Source organism: Eurosta solidaginis, chromosome 5 (assembly GCF_040869045.1).
Source record: "Eurosta solidaginis isolate ZX-2024a chromosome 5, ASM4086904v1, whole genome shotgun sequence".
NCBI classification, from domain to species: domain Eukaryota; kingdom Metazoa; phylum Arthropoda; class Insecta; order Diptera; family Tephritidae; genus Eurosta; species Eurosta solidaginis.
Genome location: NC_090323.1, coordinates 148973244 through 148992390, shown reverse-complemented (window position 1 = coordinate 148992390; position 19147 = coordinate 148973244). Strand labels below are relative to the sequence as shown.

The window sequence follows — 19147 nt, the reverse complement described above, 5'->3', positions numbered from 1 at the left end:
TAATACGATTATTTCATTTGTATTTGTTTTTATTTTTTTGTTTTTTTTTTTTTACCTTGCACCTATATCTGTGCACAAAATAGACACAAATGCGCTTGCACACAATTTGGGCAAATTATGGTTACCACAATCAAAATGCAAAGTTGTACCGCCTTATAAAATGTATTTTCATCATGAATATGCCTATATAAGATGAAAGTATATAATTATAAAATAAGTAAATACGGAATTAATATGTTAAATGATTTTTTATATCAATTGTTCTAACGCAAGAAGACAATAATAAGCCCTACAAAACATCCTAAATCATTTATAGTGAGTGCTTCATTATGGAATTTAACAAAAATAAAATTCAAATAAAAAACTAAATTCTGGCCTGCGCGGACTTTTTATGAAGTCGGGTGTAAAATTTTGAGACTGTAAGGTTTTTGAGTTATGAAATTCTTTAGAGATCTTTAAAATTAAGTTCAAAAAAAACCGTCGGTCAAAAAATGTTGTCGACCGTGGTATGTATGCGCAAAAAATGGCCCCATATTACGTGTTTTCCACAAATATAAGATCATTTCAAATTCGCAGATGCAGGGCTCTTACTTCGTAGTTCGAATCAAAGAATTTCAAGTAGTTAGCTTTCAACCGTTGTCTGAAGTAGATCAAAGTAACAACAATATTATTTTTTAACATAAGTTTTGCGACCGAATCATTGGTTTGGGATTTTTATATGCACACAAAAAAATGAGTGCGGTGTTAGCACTTTTGGGAGTAATATCGAAACTAATTCTGGTGTACATTCAAATTTAGAACTATTATAGTGCAATGTGAAAAAGTTTGGTGTAACTGTGCAGTATTACACCTTTCGGAGTGATACCAAAACTAATTTTGGGATCAACGCTAATTCTCGTTGTATTGAGTATTGGCAGATGAAAACAGCAAGCCCTTGTGGTGTGGTGGTAGCGTGACTCGCCTTTCACACCGAGCGTCCTGTGTTCAAGACCCTGCCGAAACAACATTCATTTTTTGTATTATGATAATTTAAGTTCTATTTCGACTAGAATATCACCCTATCAACGCCTGCCGTTTCGTAAACATACTATCTCAAAAACGCCCAATTTCAGAATTTGTCTCAAAACGCACTATCTCAGAATTCGGTTGAAGAACGCCCGTCCTCAGATTTTGTTTCAAAAACGCTCTATACCAGTTTAAATTCAATACTTTTTGACAGTAGCTGAAATGTTTATGAAAAAAAATTCTGAGATAGGGCGTTCTGAGATGGGCGTTTTTGAAACAAATTCTGAAACAGAGCGTGTAAAAAAGCAGGAAAAGTGACTTCCAAATTTTCTTTTCATTGCCTTTAGTATAAAAATAAAATTAAATCAATTCTAAACGAAAACTATGGAAACGAAAGCCGAAAATATGCGAAAGAGCAAGAAGGTATTAAAAATCTTTTCTTTTTGACACAATTTAACAAAAACGTAGTTCAATGATTTTTTATTGACTATTTATCAATATTGACAATTTGTCAAGAAAACGGAATTAGGAGTTAGTCTGACAAAGTACAATTGAAAATATTTCAATACTTGCATTGACTTATGAATATTTTTTCGATTGTTGTATCAGATTTTCTTTCAAGCTAAGTGAGAAAAATTTAATGTTTTATGCTTCCTAAAAACCTTAGTAAAAATTTAAAAATTTCTAGGAAGACTTTTAGTGACTCCGAAATTTCCAATTTTTTTGAAAAATTTTCAAAATTCGTTTACATAGTTTTTGTTTATTCAAGTCTTTTTAATAAAAAAAAATAGAAAAGAAGAAAATAACTTACAAAATTTCAAATAGTTTTCGCTGCTATTTTTTAACTCTCAGATGTACATGCTTATATAGAAACAATTTTAAAAATTTCCAACGTATTAACTTCGTTGTAAATATCTACATTAATTCTCCCGACCTTCTACTTTTCCTCTTTCCCTATATATCGACCCTATTGCTTTTTCTCCTTCTTCATGTAGCAACTGCAAATCACTCTCAATTTTGCAGTATTTATATTTCACTTCCTATTTCCTCTCCCCTTGTCCATCTTTTTCCTCCATCTCTTTCTCATATAATTATTGCGTCTCTATCTTCGTCCCGTCATACATACATTTATATGTATATATATATATTCGCATACACACATCTTCGACTTTGTCTCTCTCTTTTACGTATTTATCTCTATCCACGCTTTTCTCTCCCTCTGCATACCCTTTTGCAAGTCTACATGTCAGACTCAAGAAGATATAGTTAGCAAAAGCTTTTCTCGTCCATTGTTAAATTGGCTGAAGAGAAACGTGATTTGGTGTTGTGCCATCCTCAGGGCCATTTAACTTAGAAAATAGTACTTATTTTCCTTTTTCGCTCAGACATGCTCAAAACCAATGATTCGATTTTTTTAGGCTTAAGTATACAAAAATAGGAAATTAGTCGGTTTAATCTGATTTTTTGGAACTTATTTTTGACCAGATCTTAAAACTCTGAAACGTATAAATATCTCAAAAACTGTTATTTGACACTACTTTCCCATATACTATTACGATGGATTCAACGAAAAAATTTTACACTGAGTAAGAATTTTGCCGGTCGATCATAGTGTTATTGGCAGGATTTTTAGATTACATTTTTGAAATTTACTTTGAGTTGGAATTGTGTTTCATTTCTTTTTATCGAAATGACTAAAACAAACTAAAAAATTTAAAAGCGTCAAAATGTGTCATAAATAAATACAAATTAATTCTTATAATTACATTTTTTTACCAATAACTAAGCAAAGCCATACAAGCAAAACAAGTACTTACATCCGTTTGCAGCCTTTGAGCCTCTTGTTCTGTTTCGAAAGTGACGAAACCATAACCCTTGCTAACGCCAGCACGATCAACGATTATTTTAGTTGATTTAACATTGCCGTAAGCTGAAAATACGCGACACAAATCCGACTCCGTTGTGTCACCGCTGATATTTGTTTTTATCATTGCATTTTCACAAAATTTTAGTTAAGAAGTTATTAGTAAGCCATACAAGAAGAATAATATTGGTTAATAAGTGTATTAATTTTATTTAACTAAATATTTATCCAGTCGGAACTTTTATGCTCGAATAAAAACAGCAAAATAATTATTTTAAATAAATGGTCAAATTTAATAGTTATTTTGGAAATTTCAATACAATTCAATATAAATTAGAAAATAAGTTTGTTTTTTTTTTTGAAAATTATATATGGACACTGTCCATTTTTATTTTATTTATTTATTTATTATTTAAAGTCGACGACAAACTACGGTCGACTGCATAAGATATATAAGATATATAAATATACAACTCAAAAGATAAAATTTAAGATATATCGAGATTTCAACAATGTTATATTACAAACAAAGAAATATTAATGAACATTACTCTTTAATTTCAGAATATAATAATAATAAGAAATATGAGCAGAAATAAGAACTTATGCCGAAATCTTATACAGGCGGAATGCATCAGATTCCGCTCAGCATGATTTCGGAGTGCAGTGGATTCCAATCTTCCTGTTGGAATGCTCCAAGATTCCAATCAGCATGTCATGGGAATCCGGCAGTGCTAAGAGTAGTGTAATGAGGATACGCCATCACAAGGCATAAAAAAGTAACATGACCTGTGTTGTTGGAATGCACCGGATTCCAATCAGCTCGATGCCTGACCCATAAGATTATACTGCCGGAATGCATACGATTCCGGTCAGTGACTCATGAAAAAGCATGTTTTTACGTTGTTGGAATGCACCAGATTCCAATCAACACAGTACTGTCTTGTTCCTTCTTAATGATACATGTTGATAAATGTTCCTCCATCCTTAAGCGAGATAGTTCCTGTCTTTTATGGAAGGAATAAAATGCCGGCAAATTAAATTATATTGTATCTCTTAAATTAGATAGGCAAGTATTGCATTACGTATAGTGGCAAAAGTACATTCAAGACTGATACAACTATACAAGTCATTGTAGTGCGCGCACCAGATAAGAAGAGGATTATTTTTAGCAAAGTTTCGTCGACAAAGGGGTAAATAGAAAGGAACGTAGTGTCTGGATACTCTAGGGGGAACCGCAAAAAACAAGCGGCTGAGGAGGTCCGCAGAATCAATTTCTCCAATAATGAGCTTATGGATGAACAATACCCCCAGTAATATTCTCCGATTTTCCAGAGTGGGTAAGTTAATAAGAAGAAGTCTACTTCTGTATGGAGGAAGGTGGAGACTTGAGTCCCAATTAAGGTCGCGCAATGCAAATATCAAAAACTGCTTTTGAACTGACTCAAGACGCTTTATATATACTTTTGAGAAACAGGGGACCAAACGCATGAGCTATACTCGAGTATTGGACGAACCAGCGATGTGTAAAGAACCTTAGTGAGGTACGGATCGTCGAACTCTTTAGCCCATCTTTTAACAAATCCAAGTAAACCCAACGCTTTGTTGGCAATAGATGAAATATGCATGTTAATATTCAATTTCGGATCAAAAAGGACACCTAGATCATTTGCAATAGATATACGTTCCAAAGGCGTACCATCTATTACATAAGATTTCAATGCTGACTTCACTCGGTGAAATGTCATATGCTTACATTTAGAGCAATTTAAAGCTAGTAAATTTGTTGTGCACCAACATTGGAACGAGTCCAAGTCGGCCTGAAGAAGATCCAAGGAATTCAAATCGGTAGGACAGTAAGTGTAGCGAAGTTTTACATCATCCGCATACATTATAGTATGGGAATATAATATTGTCTGTGGCAAGTCATTAATGAAAAGGGCAAAGAGCAAAGGGCCTAGATGACTTCCCTGGGGTACGCCGGAGGAAACTCCGAACGATTCCGACAGATTGCACTTGAACAGGACTTTTTGGGTCCGGTTAGAAAGATATCTTTTCAGCCACATTAATAGGTGAAACGGAAAGCCCAGTAAATCAAGCTTATGAATAAGCAACTCATGGTTGACGGTATCAAATGCTTTGCTGAAGTCCGTGTAGATGACATCCGTTTGCTTGTTCGCTAAAAATCCTTCCATAACTATAGAGGTGAATACAAGCAAATTTGTAGTGGTTGACCTTTGACGAATAAAACCGTGTTGACATGGAGATAAAATACTAGAACACTGATATTGGAGTTGACTAGTAACAATCTGTTCAAAGACTTTAGGAATGACTGAAAGTTTAGCAATACCCCTGTAGTTTTCAACTTTTGACCTACTACCTTTTTTATTCAGGGGTATAATAAAAGACTGTTTCCAAAGTGCCGGGAATGACGCAGATCCCAGAGATAGCTCAAATAATTTTAAAATAGGCTCATACATGTTTTCGGTGCAGTACCTAAGCACGCAACTAGGAACACCGTCCGGTCCCGGAGAAAAGGTGGGCTTCAAAGATTGAAGACTCTAAAGAACAATATTACCATCAATAGCAGGATTCCTAATGTAATTCGAGCTATCTAAGCGATAGGGATATTGACCGGAATGAAAACCACTGGATGAATACGTGGACTTAAAGAACTCAGAAAATAGTTCAGCAACGTCATCAGTGCAAGCTTTTTTACCTCCAAAGGTTAATGAGGAAGGATACCCAGAAGTTTTCCGCTTTGAATTTACGAAACTGTAAAACTTTTTTGGATTGCTAAAAAAATGGGTTTTACAACAACTCAAGTAATTTTTATAACAAAGCTGATTAAGACGATGAAATTTAGAACGAGCTATTAGATATTTAGAGAGGTCTGCAGATGCTCCAGATTTCTTGAATCTCTTATAAAGCCTAGATTTAATGTTATTAAGTCCGATAAGTTGCCTTGAAAACCAAGGGGGCTTATTCGAACATAGGGTATAGCGAGTAGGAATGCAGGTATCAAAGAAGCCATCAAGCGTACTGTAAAATATAGAGATAGCCGAATCGACATCAGTGCAAGCATAGAGATCCGATCAATCATGGGAAGCCAACAGATCATTGAGCATAATGAAATTCGCTTTGTAGAAGCGTCTAGATCGGGGACGAGACTGTACTTGAATCCTACGGGGTAGGCTGATATCAAGTGATATCTCTAGGGTAGGGTGAAGAGGGTCTTCTGGAAGGGATAAAGGTGGTATTTGCGTAAGGGCAGTACCCACCGAGCCATCCACAAATACTAAATCCAGCATTTTATTTCCACTATTTGGAACATTGTTAATCTGTAAAAGAGATGAGTCTAACAAGCAATTGAGAAACTTATGTTGAGCAGTGGGAGTTAAAAAGTTTGAATCACTTATATTAACCCAACTAACTATTGGCAAGTTAAAGTCACCAACAACAATTCGATCGTTATCTCCCAACTGCGAATGCAAATCGCAGATGGCCGAGCTATGACTAGCATAAACATCATTATCCGAACGAGGTGGTATATACGAACAGCAAACAATTACGCTATAGCTACCGAATGAAAGCCTAACTGCTATGAATTCCATATGAGAGATATTGTCCAGCGAAATCAACTCAGATGATAGGTTAGATTCAACAGCAATAAGGACACCTCCCGCTCTAGAGATGCGATCACGCCGATAAACAGCATATTTATTTGAAAAAACCTCAGAATTGTAATTATCAGGCTTTAGCCAGGTGTCCGTAAAAGCTACAACTTGAGCAGAAAAGTTGAAAGAATTAAGGAAGAATGGAACAAGTTTTGATCGTAAACCATGAACATTTTGGTAATTAATGAGAAGACGGGACAGATCAGCAATTACCTTTGTGTTGTTATTACTGTGTTCGTCATTGGACAGGCTAGATGATGTTTTGCGAATTGGATAAAGCCACTCTGGCCGAGAAAGTATTATCGGCACCCGCATTTGGAAACAGAGGGTGGAGGCGACCTACACAAAGGTAGAAGAGACATGGCGGGAAATTGATCTACTTAGTGCACCCAATTGGCATCAGTTATTTCGTTCAATATTACAAATCATTTGAAGAGCGCCCTAGTATAAAATATTTCTCAAAAACGGTCTTCAAAAACGAATTACCTTTAATGTGTTTCGAAAGGGCCCTATTTCCAGGCTCTGTTGAAGAAAGCCATATCTCAAAATGTGTTTCATAAATGCTCTACAATATATCAAATTAAACCAATTCTGATATATGGCGTTTAAGGTATAAGGACATGGGGAGTTTAAAGTATAATATAAGGTATAAACAATTATACATATATGTATCGACAGGAGCAGTGCAGGCCATTTTAAAGAAGTTTGATATAGCGCTAAAATATCAATTTAAAAACGACACCACTACAAAGCCAGCAGGTCCCATGCAAACGAACTGAGTATTTACTCAGACTTGAGCAAATGAACGAAGAGTGTGTGCATTGTTGGGAGAATCAATTGAATAGAATAAAACAAAACATAATGACACAAAATTAACTTAAAATAAATCAAGTAGAATAGATTAAAAAAAATTTCGTTTCCCCTTATTTATTTTTTTTTTATACTTTATACTCAGCTGAGCAGAGCTCACAGAGTATATTAATTTTGTTCACATAACGGTACCTCGTAACGGCATAAACTAATCGAGATAGATACAGATTCTATATATTAAAATTATCTGGGCGAAAAAAGAAATTCATTTAGCCATGTCCGTCCGTCCGTCTGTCCGTAAACACGATAACTTGAGTAAATTTTGAGGTATCTTAATGAAATTTGGTATGTACATAAGTTCCTCGGCACTCGTCTCAGATCGCTTTTAAAATGAACGAAATCGGACTATAACCACGCCCAATTTCTGGATATCGAAAATTTCGAAAACCCGAAAAAGTGCGATAATTCATTACTAAAGACTGATAAAGCGATGAAACTTGGTTGGTGATTTGAACTTATGACGCAGAATAGAAAATTAGTCAAATTTTGGACAACGGGCGTGGCACCGCCCACTTTTAAAAAAAGGTAATTTAAAAGTTTTGCAAGCTGTAATTTGGCAGTCGTTGAAGATATATATATGATATATATATGATAAAATTTGGCAGGAAAGTTACTCCTATTACTATATGTGAGCCAAATAAAAGTTACTAAAATCGGAAGACGAACACACCCACTTAAAAAAAAAAATATGTCAAATTTTAACAAAATATTGAATATCTTTACAGTATATAAGTAAATTATGTCAACATAATGTTCGGTTACACCTGAACTTAGCCTTCCTTACTTGTTTTCTCGTACTTTTTCCTAAAGCTTTTACATTTTTCTTCTAAATTGATTTAAAATTTTGTTTTAACTTTTAAATTTTTTTTTTATTTTTTCTTATTTTTTTCTCTTACTTTTTCCTAAAGCTTTTACATTTTTCTTCTAAATTGATTTAAAATTTTGATTTAACTTTTTAAAAATTTTTTTTCTTATTTTTAGACATGCTCAAAACCAATGATGCGATTGTTTTAGGTTTAAGTAAACAAGAATAGGAAATTATTCGGTTTAATCTGAGTTTTTCGAACTTACTTTTGACCAGATCTTAAAACTCTGAAAGGTATACATATCTAAAAAACTGTTGTTCAACATTACTCTCCCATATACTATTACGATGCAAGATTCAACGAAAAAATTTTACACTGAGTATGATTTCTTGCCGGTCGATCATAGTGTTATTGGCAGGATTTTTAGATTCAATTTTTGAAATTTACTTTGAGTTGGAAGTGTCTTTAATTTTTATCGAAATGACTAGAATAAACTAAAAAATTTTAAAACGTCAAAATGTGTCATTTCTTTCTATAGGATTAACCATTTTTAAAACTCGGACGTTTTATGAGAAGATAAGAGACTTAATTATCTAAATATCAAGTTGACTATGAAAAAAACGAATGGATTGCAAAAGTAGTAAATTTAAAAAAAAATGCATTAAGGTCAGTTTTTTCATGCGAACTTTAAGATATACATATGTATCTGCCCTATATAGTGAAATATTGTTCGCATAAAACATTTTTGGGTTGGTGTCGAAATTCTGATGTACAAAATTCTAAAAACAAAATTCTGCTTTTTAAAATTCTGCTTTTTTAAAATTCTGCTTTCTAAAATTCTGCTTTCAAAATTCTGTATTACAAAATTCTGTATTAAAATATAATGTTAACAATGTTAAAGAGGTTATGTAATTATGTTGAAAAAGTGCGCCATGCACAGTAATTCTGCGTAGAACACCTTTCTGCGTAGGCGGCCTTCGGCCGCACTTTAAAAAAATAACCCTTAGCCGATCCAACACCGGCTACGCCAAGCCATGATTCCGGAATTTTCACTTCCAGAATTAAACATGAAGAATTTTGAAAAAGCAGAATTTTAGAAAGCAGAATTTTAAAAAAGCAGAATTTTGTTGAAGCAGAATTTTTTTGCAATTTACAGAATTTTGTAATACAGAATAATGACACGCTCCCAATATTTTTACGTCAGCTAAATTTTTAAGTTCACATGGGAAACCGACTTTTAAGCATAGCCTAGTTACCGACTGGATATTGTTTTTTATCATCTATCACACAATATATATTCTTACCTTATCCCACCAACAAAAATTCTGTTCGGTATAAGCGTACCATATTTTGGCGCGGATAGCGGTCCTTCAATTGCGGCCGTCGGCGCTGCTCCCGTCGGTGCTGCCATCTTGTGCATGGGTTGTGGTTGTATTTTAAAATTTGCAAAGGGAAGAATTTTGACGGTTTTTATAGAAACTACCACTGGGTTAAAATATGTATAATCCTTTGGATTTGTAGGTTGGTTTTTTGTTTTTCTTCGCTTTTTGTTTTACGCTTTGTTTTTCTTATTCGTTTATATTACTCACTAAATATCAAGAGTGCGACAACCAGTATAATCACTCGTGGTTTATATAACTATATATATGTATATATATTTATTCTCTAAAAATTGCTTTAGTTATATTAAATAAGTCTGCTAATTATTCGTGTTTTGCTCCTTTTTTTAAGTACGTGGGCCGGCCAGGAATATGGCTGCTGCTGGAGCTCCTCTCTCTTGAAACTCTTTGTAATATTTGCTTGTTTCTTACAATTTTCGTTGTCTATGAGTGAGTTTGAAAATCCTCTGGTTGTTTAGTAAGCCAGCCTTTTTCCTTTTCAATTAATGCTCTCCTTTGGATCGATGATCTTTCTTTAATTAGAAATATGTATTCTGAAATACACAAATAAAAAAATTAGCAATTGTTGAATGATTGAAAAAAATATTTTTTTCGTATGTCAATAAAATTGTTTTTGTTTTTTTTTGTGGGATGAAGTGAAAAGCGGTACAATTGAAAAAGTCGACGTTTCGTTTTAGGGTTTCGAATCAGTAAAAAATATTTAGGAACGTAAAATTTTTTTTGGTTCAAATGTTGGTTTTATCAAACAATATTCACAAAAACACAGAAAATGGTGTCAGTCCGTTCCGAAATGGGGGTAGGGCACACAGTTTTTATGCGCAGCATAACCCTGGGTGGATTAAAGACTGGCTACGAGTTCCAAAGAATATACAACAATACACACAAATTCTCAACCTCTTTTAGAATTATCTCTTGATAGAATTACAATTTTAGTTGCAACCTTCGAATTATTGATGCCGAGCTCAAAATGCGTCTTTTAGCAACGATATTTTTGGAATTGTACCCAGTAAACATTTAGGCGTGAGTCACATAAGAGCTTAAATTGACAAGCATACTTTTAATTCTTCTTAAATTCTAATAATTCTAATAATTCTTAAATTCTTTCTCCACAGTGGCTAAGCTTGAGAATCATAGCGTTATCTACATTAAGGTGGTTTAAATGTTAAATTCGAGTACTGCAGTATTTTAATGAAAATGAATAAAAAACATGTACATATGTACGTATATATGCTTTTTTATTTATGGCGCCATGTATACATTGAATGTAATGTTTTTACATAAATTGCAGACTTGTTTCTCAATAATATAATTTGCTCAACTTTCATTTGTTGTTTTTCATACATATGAAATATGTGTTCTTTAGGATACATCTTAATAAAAACTTCATTATACATTAAAGTTATTCATTTTAGCATTTGAATTTACGAAGTGCTGGAACTTCAGCGTTTAGGAGAAATACTTAATTACTCGGAATTTCTCTGAGGTAAGCGAATAATTGAAAAGATGTAAGAGTTCAACCCGAGAACCATATATATGTTTCTCAAAATTTATCAAACGTTGGAAAACAAATGGAGAAAGATGCTGGATATCAACTTGAGAACTAGAAGATTGGAAAATATTTAACTAATAACGTTGGATATCAATCTGAGCACTCTGATTTCCCCTGCCGATTTCATTCAATCTGTCCCTACTTTTTCTTAGTAGCTTTACTCTTGCTCTTACTCTCATTCTTCCTCTAATTTTTCTTTTGTTCTTTCTCGTTTTCTTCTTCCTATTTCCTAGCCTTCTGCCAAGTGGTACCCCCACTCTTTCGATCTTTATTTCAAACTTCTTTTTTTCTCTCTCTATTTCCATTTTTCTATGTCTTCAGCTGGCTTCTTATTTTCCCTAACTTATCCACTTACCCTTTTTACTTTTAAAATTAAATTATGTTTTCTATTCATCTTGCTTTCGGCCTTTCTCTTCTACTCTCATGCCATTTTCTTTTCTTAAAATAATTTTTCCCTCTAGATTTTTGTACTCTCTCTTATGGCCCTTTCATAAAAAATATCCCATTGAACAAGAAAAGGAGTCTCTTTACCTACAAGTAGGGGCATTTTGCAAAGCGCTAGGTGACGTTGTTAAAAAGTTTAAGAATTTAAGAGCGTAACATAAGGGTAAAATTTTTTCCAGAAAAGAAAACGCCATTACTTTCCGGCATATTACCGCGGCTCCCTCACCTCATCGACTGCCTTTCCCTTTACCTCACTATCTACCGTTCCGATTCTTCTTTCACTCTTTAAACCTATTTCCGTTCGATACATTTTCTTTTTTCGTCCTCGTCCTGCTGTTCGTTTTCTCCTTTTTCTTTTTTTTCTCAGGACTCACTCATTTTCCGCCTCCCATCCCGCCGTCTTATTTGTTGTCATCCTAATCGTCATTCCTTTTCCTAACCTTTCGTTTCCACTACTCTTCCTTCCCTTGTCTACAACTACACTATCTATGAGATACATACAACACTAATAACAACATCAGCTCTGAAATCCAGCGAAGAATCACTCTTGCCAATAAATGCTACTTTGGACTAGGTAGGCAATTGAAAAGTAAAGTCCTCTATCGGCAAACGATTATCATACTCTACAAGTCACTTATCGTACCCGTCCTGCTATATGGTGCAGAAGCATGAACCACGATAACATCAGATAAAGCGACTCTGGGAGTGTTCGAGAGAAAAGTTCTTCGAAAGATTCATGGACCTCTACGTGTTGGCGATGGCGATTACCCAAGAAGACTCAACGATGAGCTGTACGAGCTCTACGCAGACATCAACACAGTCCAGCGAAGTACGCTCCGCCCAAGAAAGTGTTTCTATCGGAACCCGCCTATAGAAGCAGAGGTAAAGGGCGGCGCCCACTCCGCTGTAAGGACCAGGTGGAAAACGATTTAAACTTCCTTGGTATGACCAATTGGCGCCGGTTGGCAGAGAGAAGAAGCGACTGGCGCACTTTGGACGGGCATAACCGTTTAAACGGTTAAGCGCCAATTAAGTAAGGAAGTACATATACATAAAGTTGTATTTCTCATAAAAAGTTTTTGCGTTTTCGCAACTTTACGAAAACGTTTTCGAAATTCGTTTAGTTTTAGTTTTTGTTATACAATTCATTCAAGTTTTTTAATCAATTTTTATTTAAACTATGAACGCCTTAAATCACCTCAGCTACAAGTCCGAAAATGACCTACCACAGGAAACTTTTGAAAACGCTCTAATTTAGAATTTGTTTGCGGAACTTCGTTGTACTTAAGAATTGTATTCAAAAACGCATACATTTAATACATTTTGATGTGAAATAGGATTTTTATGAAACAAATTCTAAGATCGGGCGTTATTCAGCCGAATTTTGAGATAATGCGTTTTCCTTCTGGCAGCTGAGATGATATTCAACTCAGAAGTCGAAATTTAATTTGATAGTCCTTGCTTATCAATTACTATGGGTGTACTACTAATGTGATAATATGCCCCTGATGTACCACGCAGCAGTCGGTTTTACCTTCTAAGGTAAAAGTATCGAAGACACAAGTGTCCTGAGATGAATTATGGTTCTATTATATATTTCACCACTGTACCTATATACTACTACATTGTGTTTTTTATCTGTATTCATATGTAGTATTAATATTTGCTTTGTTATTTTTTAATTTTCTATTCTATACTACGTGCTTTCGAAAGCCATTTTTAGCCCAAAAATAAAAGAAGCAATAAACTTACGAACAGTTTTCATATACAACACAGGGACAAAATTACAGAAACTAGCAAATTTTTGCCGGCCGAGGCATTAATAAATTTTTACATGGCACATATTTACATCTAAACATATGAGTGTATGTTGTATTTCTATGTTCCAACTTGTCTGCGGACTTCTAAATAGAATTACAAATTTTGGCTCAACACATTATGTGTGAAAATTACACAAATATACCAATTAAAATCAAAAAAGAACCAGAAGAAAGATGGCGACATTCAACAATTTGCAGCACACACACATACACGTTGTACTAAGATTTAAGTTTACATATTTATTTCAGTCTAAAAAGTACACGCTTTCTTACAGACAAGTTATAGGAAAAAAAGGAAGAACACTATTATATTGATTTGCTAGATGTATAGTCTTGGGTATAGGCTCACGCTTAGCATTGTCGGTCTATGGGTTAATTCGACTAATAATCAATTATCCGAAGAGGAGGAATATACGGAATGAATAAATTGGATACGTCAGAACAGCTGATATTAGAGTTCATAACATCATATGCTAGCGTGAGTTTTTCATATCCAAATATGGCACTCAGGACCACAGCAAGTCCGATGCCTTAACATCCTATTCCTCGATTTTCCTCAGGTGATAACCCAGGGGTGGTCGTACGGAGCTGTCCGCCTCGCTTACGTCAACTTCGGAACCTTTTCTGGGCATATCATCTGCAAATCCATTTAGATGTCTTATGGACGCTAGCGAAGCTCGATAGCCCGCTTAATATCCGACTTTATCACGTTGAATTCTTTTAAGGTCGCGGCATGGCTTGCGACAAAGATAAAACCGTTGATGTCTGGGACCGCACTATCCTGGAGCAGTCTGGCAGCTCTCTCTATTGCACAGACCTCCGCCTGGAAAACACTGCATGAATCAAGAAGTCGGTACGATTGATTTTCAGATGCTTTGAGTACATTCCAGCTCCAGTTCCCTTTCCTATTTTCGAACCGTCTGTATATATTTTAAAAGCCTCTTAAGGCTCCGTCCCATTCCTCCCTTAAAGGATATCTTATGTTCTGCACCTGGAAGTCAAAAACTAACTTGATACGGTCGGTGTCGGATGTTAGGTCAGTGATTCCGTTTAATCGTCTCGTTCTCATGTCAAGTCATATCGTCGCGTGCCCGTAATCGGTTGATTTCCACATGATGGATTGTCTCAGTTGTAGAGCCCCTTTCGCGGACAATTCCTGCCTGTACTCTTGTAGAGGCTTCAATTGAAACAAATACGTTTGACCCTTCCTGAGGTGCGCTCGTCACTGCCGTGATATGATTCCGAAAGCCCTTTTGCAGGTGTAGTATGCCACAGCCTTCTTTGATCTCACTTCAGACGATACATTTCGATCGTTGTGCTTTTTTGCCTCGCTATGTTAAAGGCTTTAAAATACCAGGATGATTTGTCTAGCGACGATCAAGATATTGCTAACTTCTTCGCACAATTTTTCAAGTCCAACTATTCCACTGAATTTAATCCTTTTTCAAATGAATATCCATTTCAACTTAACTCACTTAACACAATTGATATTCCAGCAATATCTCCTGATCAAGTTTTTTCATATTTAAAGTCTTTGAAGGAATCTTACAAGTACGGTCTTGATTTAATTCCCACTTGTTTTCTTAAAAAATGCGCTGAACACATTTAGAGTTAGAGGCTGTAACTGATTTATTTAATCTGTCCCTAAAACATGGAATTTTTCCTTCTGCTTGTAAGGAATCTTTTCTCATACCCCTGCACAAAAGTGGTAGTATGTCGTGTTTTGAAAACTATCGAGGAATAGCAAAGTTGTCGGCCATCCCAAAGTTGTTTGAAGCTATCGTTACCAATGAGCTAACATTTTCCATTTTTAGTTTAATTGCAGAACCGCAACACGGATTCTGTAAAGGTAAATCTACATTTACAAATCTACTTGAATTCACAACTCATGTTTCTAATGGATTTAGAGAAAATCTTCACACCGATGTTATTTATACTGATTTCAGTAAAGCATTTCACAAAGTATCCTACTGCTTACTTATCTACAAGCTGGATCGGCTTGGCTTCCAACCTGGTCTCACCCAGTGGATCTCGTCGTATCTCTGCGGTCGAACGCAAAAAGTTATTTTTAAAAATACTCTTTCAAATGTCATCCATGTTCCCTAGGCGTCCCACAGGGCAGTCACCTTGGTCCAATTATGTTCTTGCTATTTATTAATGATATTTGTACCACTATAAAATATTCCAAAATCTTAATGTATGCTAATGATGTAAAACTTTTTAGGTCTTATGCGTCTATCGAAGAACGTCCCTTGCTTCAAGCGGATTTAAACTGCCTAGTTAATTGGTGTAACGTAAATTCAATGCCGCTGAACCTTAATAAATGCAAATTCATGTCCCTCTTGCGAACGATAGATGCTAAACTTAGTTTCAACCTTCATATTAATGCTACTGTCAATAAGGGCTAGAGGTGTTCTATCATTCGTGAAACGATGGTCTAAAGAATTTAGTGACTCTTATTTAACTAAAGCGCTTTTCATCACTTTATTTAGACCGATACTAGAATACGGATAAATAGTCTGGAATCCACAATATCAAGTTCATGCAGATAGACTTGAATCAATACAAAAGCAATTTCTGCTTTTCTCTTTAAGGAATTTTCAGTGGGACTCTGCGTATAATCTTCCGCCTTATACTAGTCGGTTGAAGCTTATCAATCTTCCAACTCTCGGAAGTCGTAGAGAAATGCTAGGCGTTATATTTATGACTAAGCTCCTGAATGAATTGATTTCTATCCAATTCTTTTAAACGAAGTAAACTTTAACATCCCATCACGAGTGTCAAGACATTACAAACCTCTTCTTTTGAGACAGCGTAGAACTAACTTCGAATTGAATGAACCTTTTCGGTGTATGTGTCATGATTTTAACACTCATTCTAATTCATTTGATATAACGGATTCACTTTTTACCAAAAAAAAACCGTCTTATCCTATCTTAACTCGTAACAAAAAAAAATAAAAAATAAAAAACATTCGAATAAACTAAAAATTTTCTGTAATTTAACAATGTAGTATGTATAAGTATAATTTCTAACTGTTATGTATAGTACTCAGCTGATGATTTTTATTCTGTAGCTGAGCAGCTTTAGATCTCGACGCTTAAAAAACCTCCGTCTATCAAAAACTCGGCAAAAACAAAAACAAATCCGTGCGTCATGCGGATGCGCCCCTCGCGCCGGTCGGGCGGGCTTTGGAGGGTATTAAGCCGTTGGGTATTATTATTATTTGTTTTTTTGTGAACAGGACAGGTTCTGTTTCTATTGCGTTTACCCCCAAACCCGTTTTGCCCTGCCCCTCGCGAAATGCCGCAAAGTGCCGTAGCCATGTGGTCGCAAATCATTGGAATGAGTTTATCTGTCATTAAAATCGTCGTCGGCGTATGCGACTATCCTCGTTCATTCTGCCCTAAAGGCGAGAGCGCTCCGCTCTGAGACAGCGTTTTTCAAACTGAGCCAGCTCCAAAAATTGCGTTGACGAACCTACTTCGGAGCATAGAAATGCAGGTGTTTTTCAAACATATTCTCCGACCGAACGTTTTCGAACTGGCAGCGGTAATTGGGTGATATTCAACGATGCCGTCGTCGATTTGATGGCTTTTTTGTTAGACCTGAATTCATTAAAGCCATTGATTTGTAGTCGCGTAAAATTTTACTACGAATTGACTTTTGAGTCCGAATATTTGTACGAATAGAAAAAATAAAGGCCGTGCCACGCCTACTTCTTATTAAATCTTTTAAAGTAATCTACAAGAGGTCTTCGTGAAAGAAAAATAAAAAATAAAAGAGTTAGAAGAGATGTATTTGGGCATACCAAATTTCGCTCTTCATTTGTTGTTCTTTGATAGGACAATCCGCTGTACATATGTATGTACAAATTTCAATGGGCTATTTTTATGGTGATGTGACATATGGGCGAAAGAAAATACGTCGCAGGAGATTGGCTGTATAAATAGATATAAAATAGTGTGTGTATAAATGTGAAAGAACAACAAATATTTTAAAGAGCTTTCTTTAGTGTTTCTTTCTTTTAACATTTAGACACCAAAATCATACGTACAATATACCGATACAGTAGTGGACATATAAATCGGAGCACAAATATTAGAAATATTCAAAAATAAGGACTGAACGGGCACGACAAAAGTTGTTCCATGAGAGCATTGGCGGATCAGGTTGTATCTTCTACCTCCTTTTCAAACGAAGTAAAGAGATGAAAGCTTTCATGGCATATCCTGCTCTTACTTTCCCTTACCGCCCATCGCTTCATGTCCATGTTGCATACTGAAATTTTAGAAAATCCTCGCTATGGTTTATCTTAATTATACACGGTTAAAAATGTGAGGCTAAACCATTCATCGGTCTAAGCAATACTTGAAACTTTATTGAACTAAATAGGAAATCTCTCAACTTACTACTATGTTTTTTTAATTTAAATATTAAAAATTTCATTTGTGAAGTCATAGATTCTTTAACATAACATTTTGTTATACATATGGAGTGTAATAATGTAAATTTTGTACAGATGTGATAGCTCAGTGGGCAGAGCAAACTACTGACATCCGGAGCACGTCGGCTGAATCCTAACCACCATCAACTAGATTTTTTTTTACCGAAAATTAAGACTTCTGTAGTTTAAAATTGAAACCCAGTTTTGCGCATTTATTTTAACGAATACTGATTTAATTTTATTTTAATTTCAAACCAAATTTGGTTGTAACATTCCGAACACATCAGAGTAGATTGCATTCGTTTGCATGGCAAGCGACAAACAGCCTTCAATCCCCATACAAACACATGCAATCAACTTATCTGTCAGCGTACGATTCTGCATCAAATATCTGATTTGTTCGGGCCTTAAATTTGAAAGTTTGGATGTCCGAATATCTTAATGTCGAACTTTTTGTAGCTCGAAAAACGTCACAACGACTGAACACATTATTTGAATGAAATTTGGTAAAACGATCTAATGACCAAATTTTATTGAAAAGGGGAGGTTAAAAACATGACATACAGATAGAGGAAAGTCTGGAAAGATCACCGACAATTTTTTTTAAAGGGGTAGGGCACCTAATAACACTGAGAGGATTTCCTTTTTTAGATATTTTTAATTGTTACAGGCTCTATAAATTGGATTCTATAGTGGCATCAGGCTAGTTAATCATAGTACATCATTTCAGGATAGAAACGATTCTGATTTTGAGATCATTAACTGACTGTTTTGGATAAATTTGGGATCCTTTTTTATTACCATTTCCGGATTGTTTTCGGGCTTCTTTTAAGACAATTAGGACCATTTCTAAATTGTATTCGGGATATTTTAGGTACTATTTTGGAATAATTTCGAAATGATTGTGATGTGATCGGAACTATTTCGGAATAAATTTGAGATATTTTCGGGACAGTTCCTGGACTCTTTCATGACTATCTACGGTTTATTTTAGGATTATTTCCGGGAGAGTTTCGGAATTATAGTTTGGATAAATTAACGACCATTCGCGACAATTTCGAAATAACTTGGATAGTTTCAAAGGGATTATTTCGAGGCTTATTCCGAATTGAATGCTTAGCGTACATAAAGTGGGAGCACTTTTCCACATTGCTAGTTAGCGAGGTAGAAAGAAGATCAACCTGATACCCTAATCGCTGATGGCGGAAACCACGTTCCGGCATCGGACTATGAAGTGGAAATGGTAATTTCGCGACTAAGTAATC

The 19147-nt window shown here is 35.1% G+C and overlaps 1 protein-coding gene across 17 annotated transcripts in view; it reads right to left on the bottom strand.

Annotated features, from left to right (window-relative positions):
• bol (boule homolog, RNA binding protein) overlaps positions 1 to 19147 on the bottom strand; it is a 102330-nt gene that overhangs the window by 35934 nt on the left and 47249 nt on the right. For 13 of the 17 annotated variants that reach the window (XM_067791315.1, XM_067791310.1, XM_067791313.1 and 10 more), the window contains 2 exons: positions 9527 to 10155; positions 2823 to 2976 (listed from right to left, as the gene is read on the bottom strand). In XM_067791315.1, the coding sequence (XP_067647416.1) occupies positions 2823 to 2976; positions 9527 to 9642 (270 nt within the window). In that variant the 5' untranslated portion in view covers positions 9643 to 10155. Of the gene's footprint in view, positions 1 to 8; positions 184 to 2822; positions 2977 to 9526; positions 10156 to 19147 lie in introns of those variants that run through there. The other 4 variants (XM_067791316.1, XM_067791311.1, XR_010953893.1 and 1 more) reach the window with 3 other exon arrangements.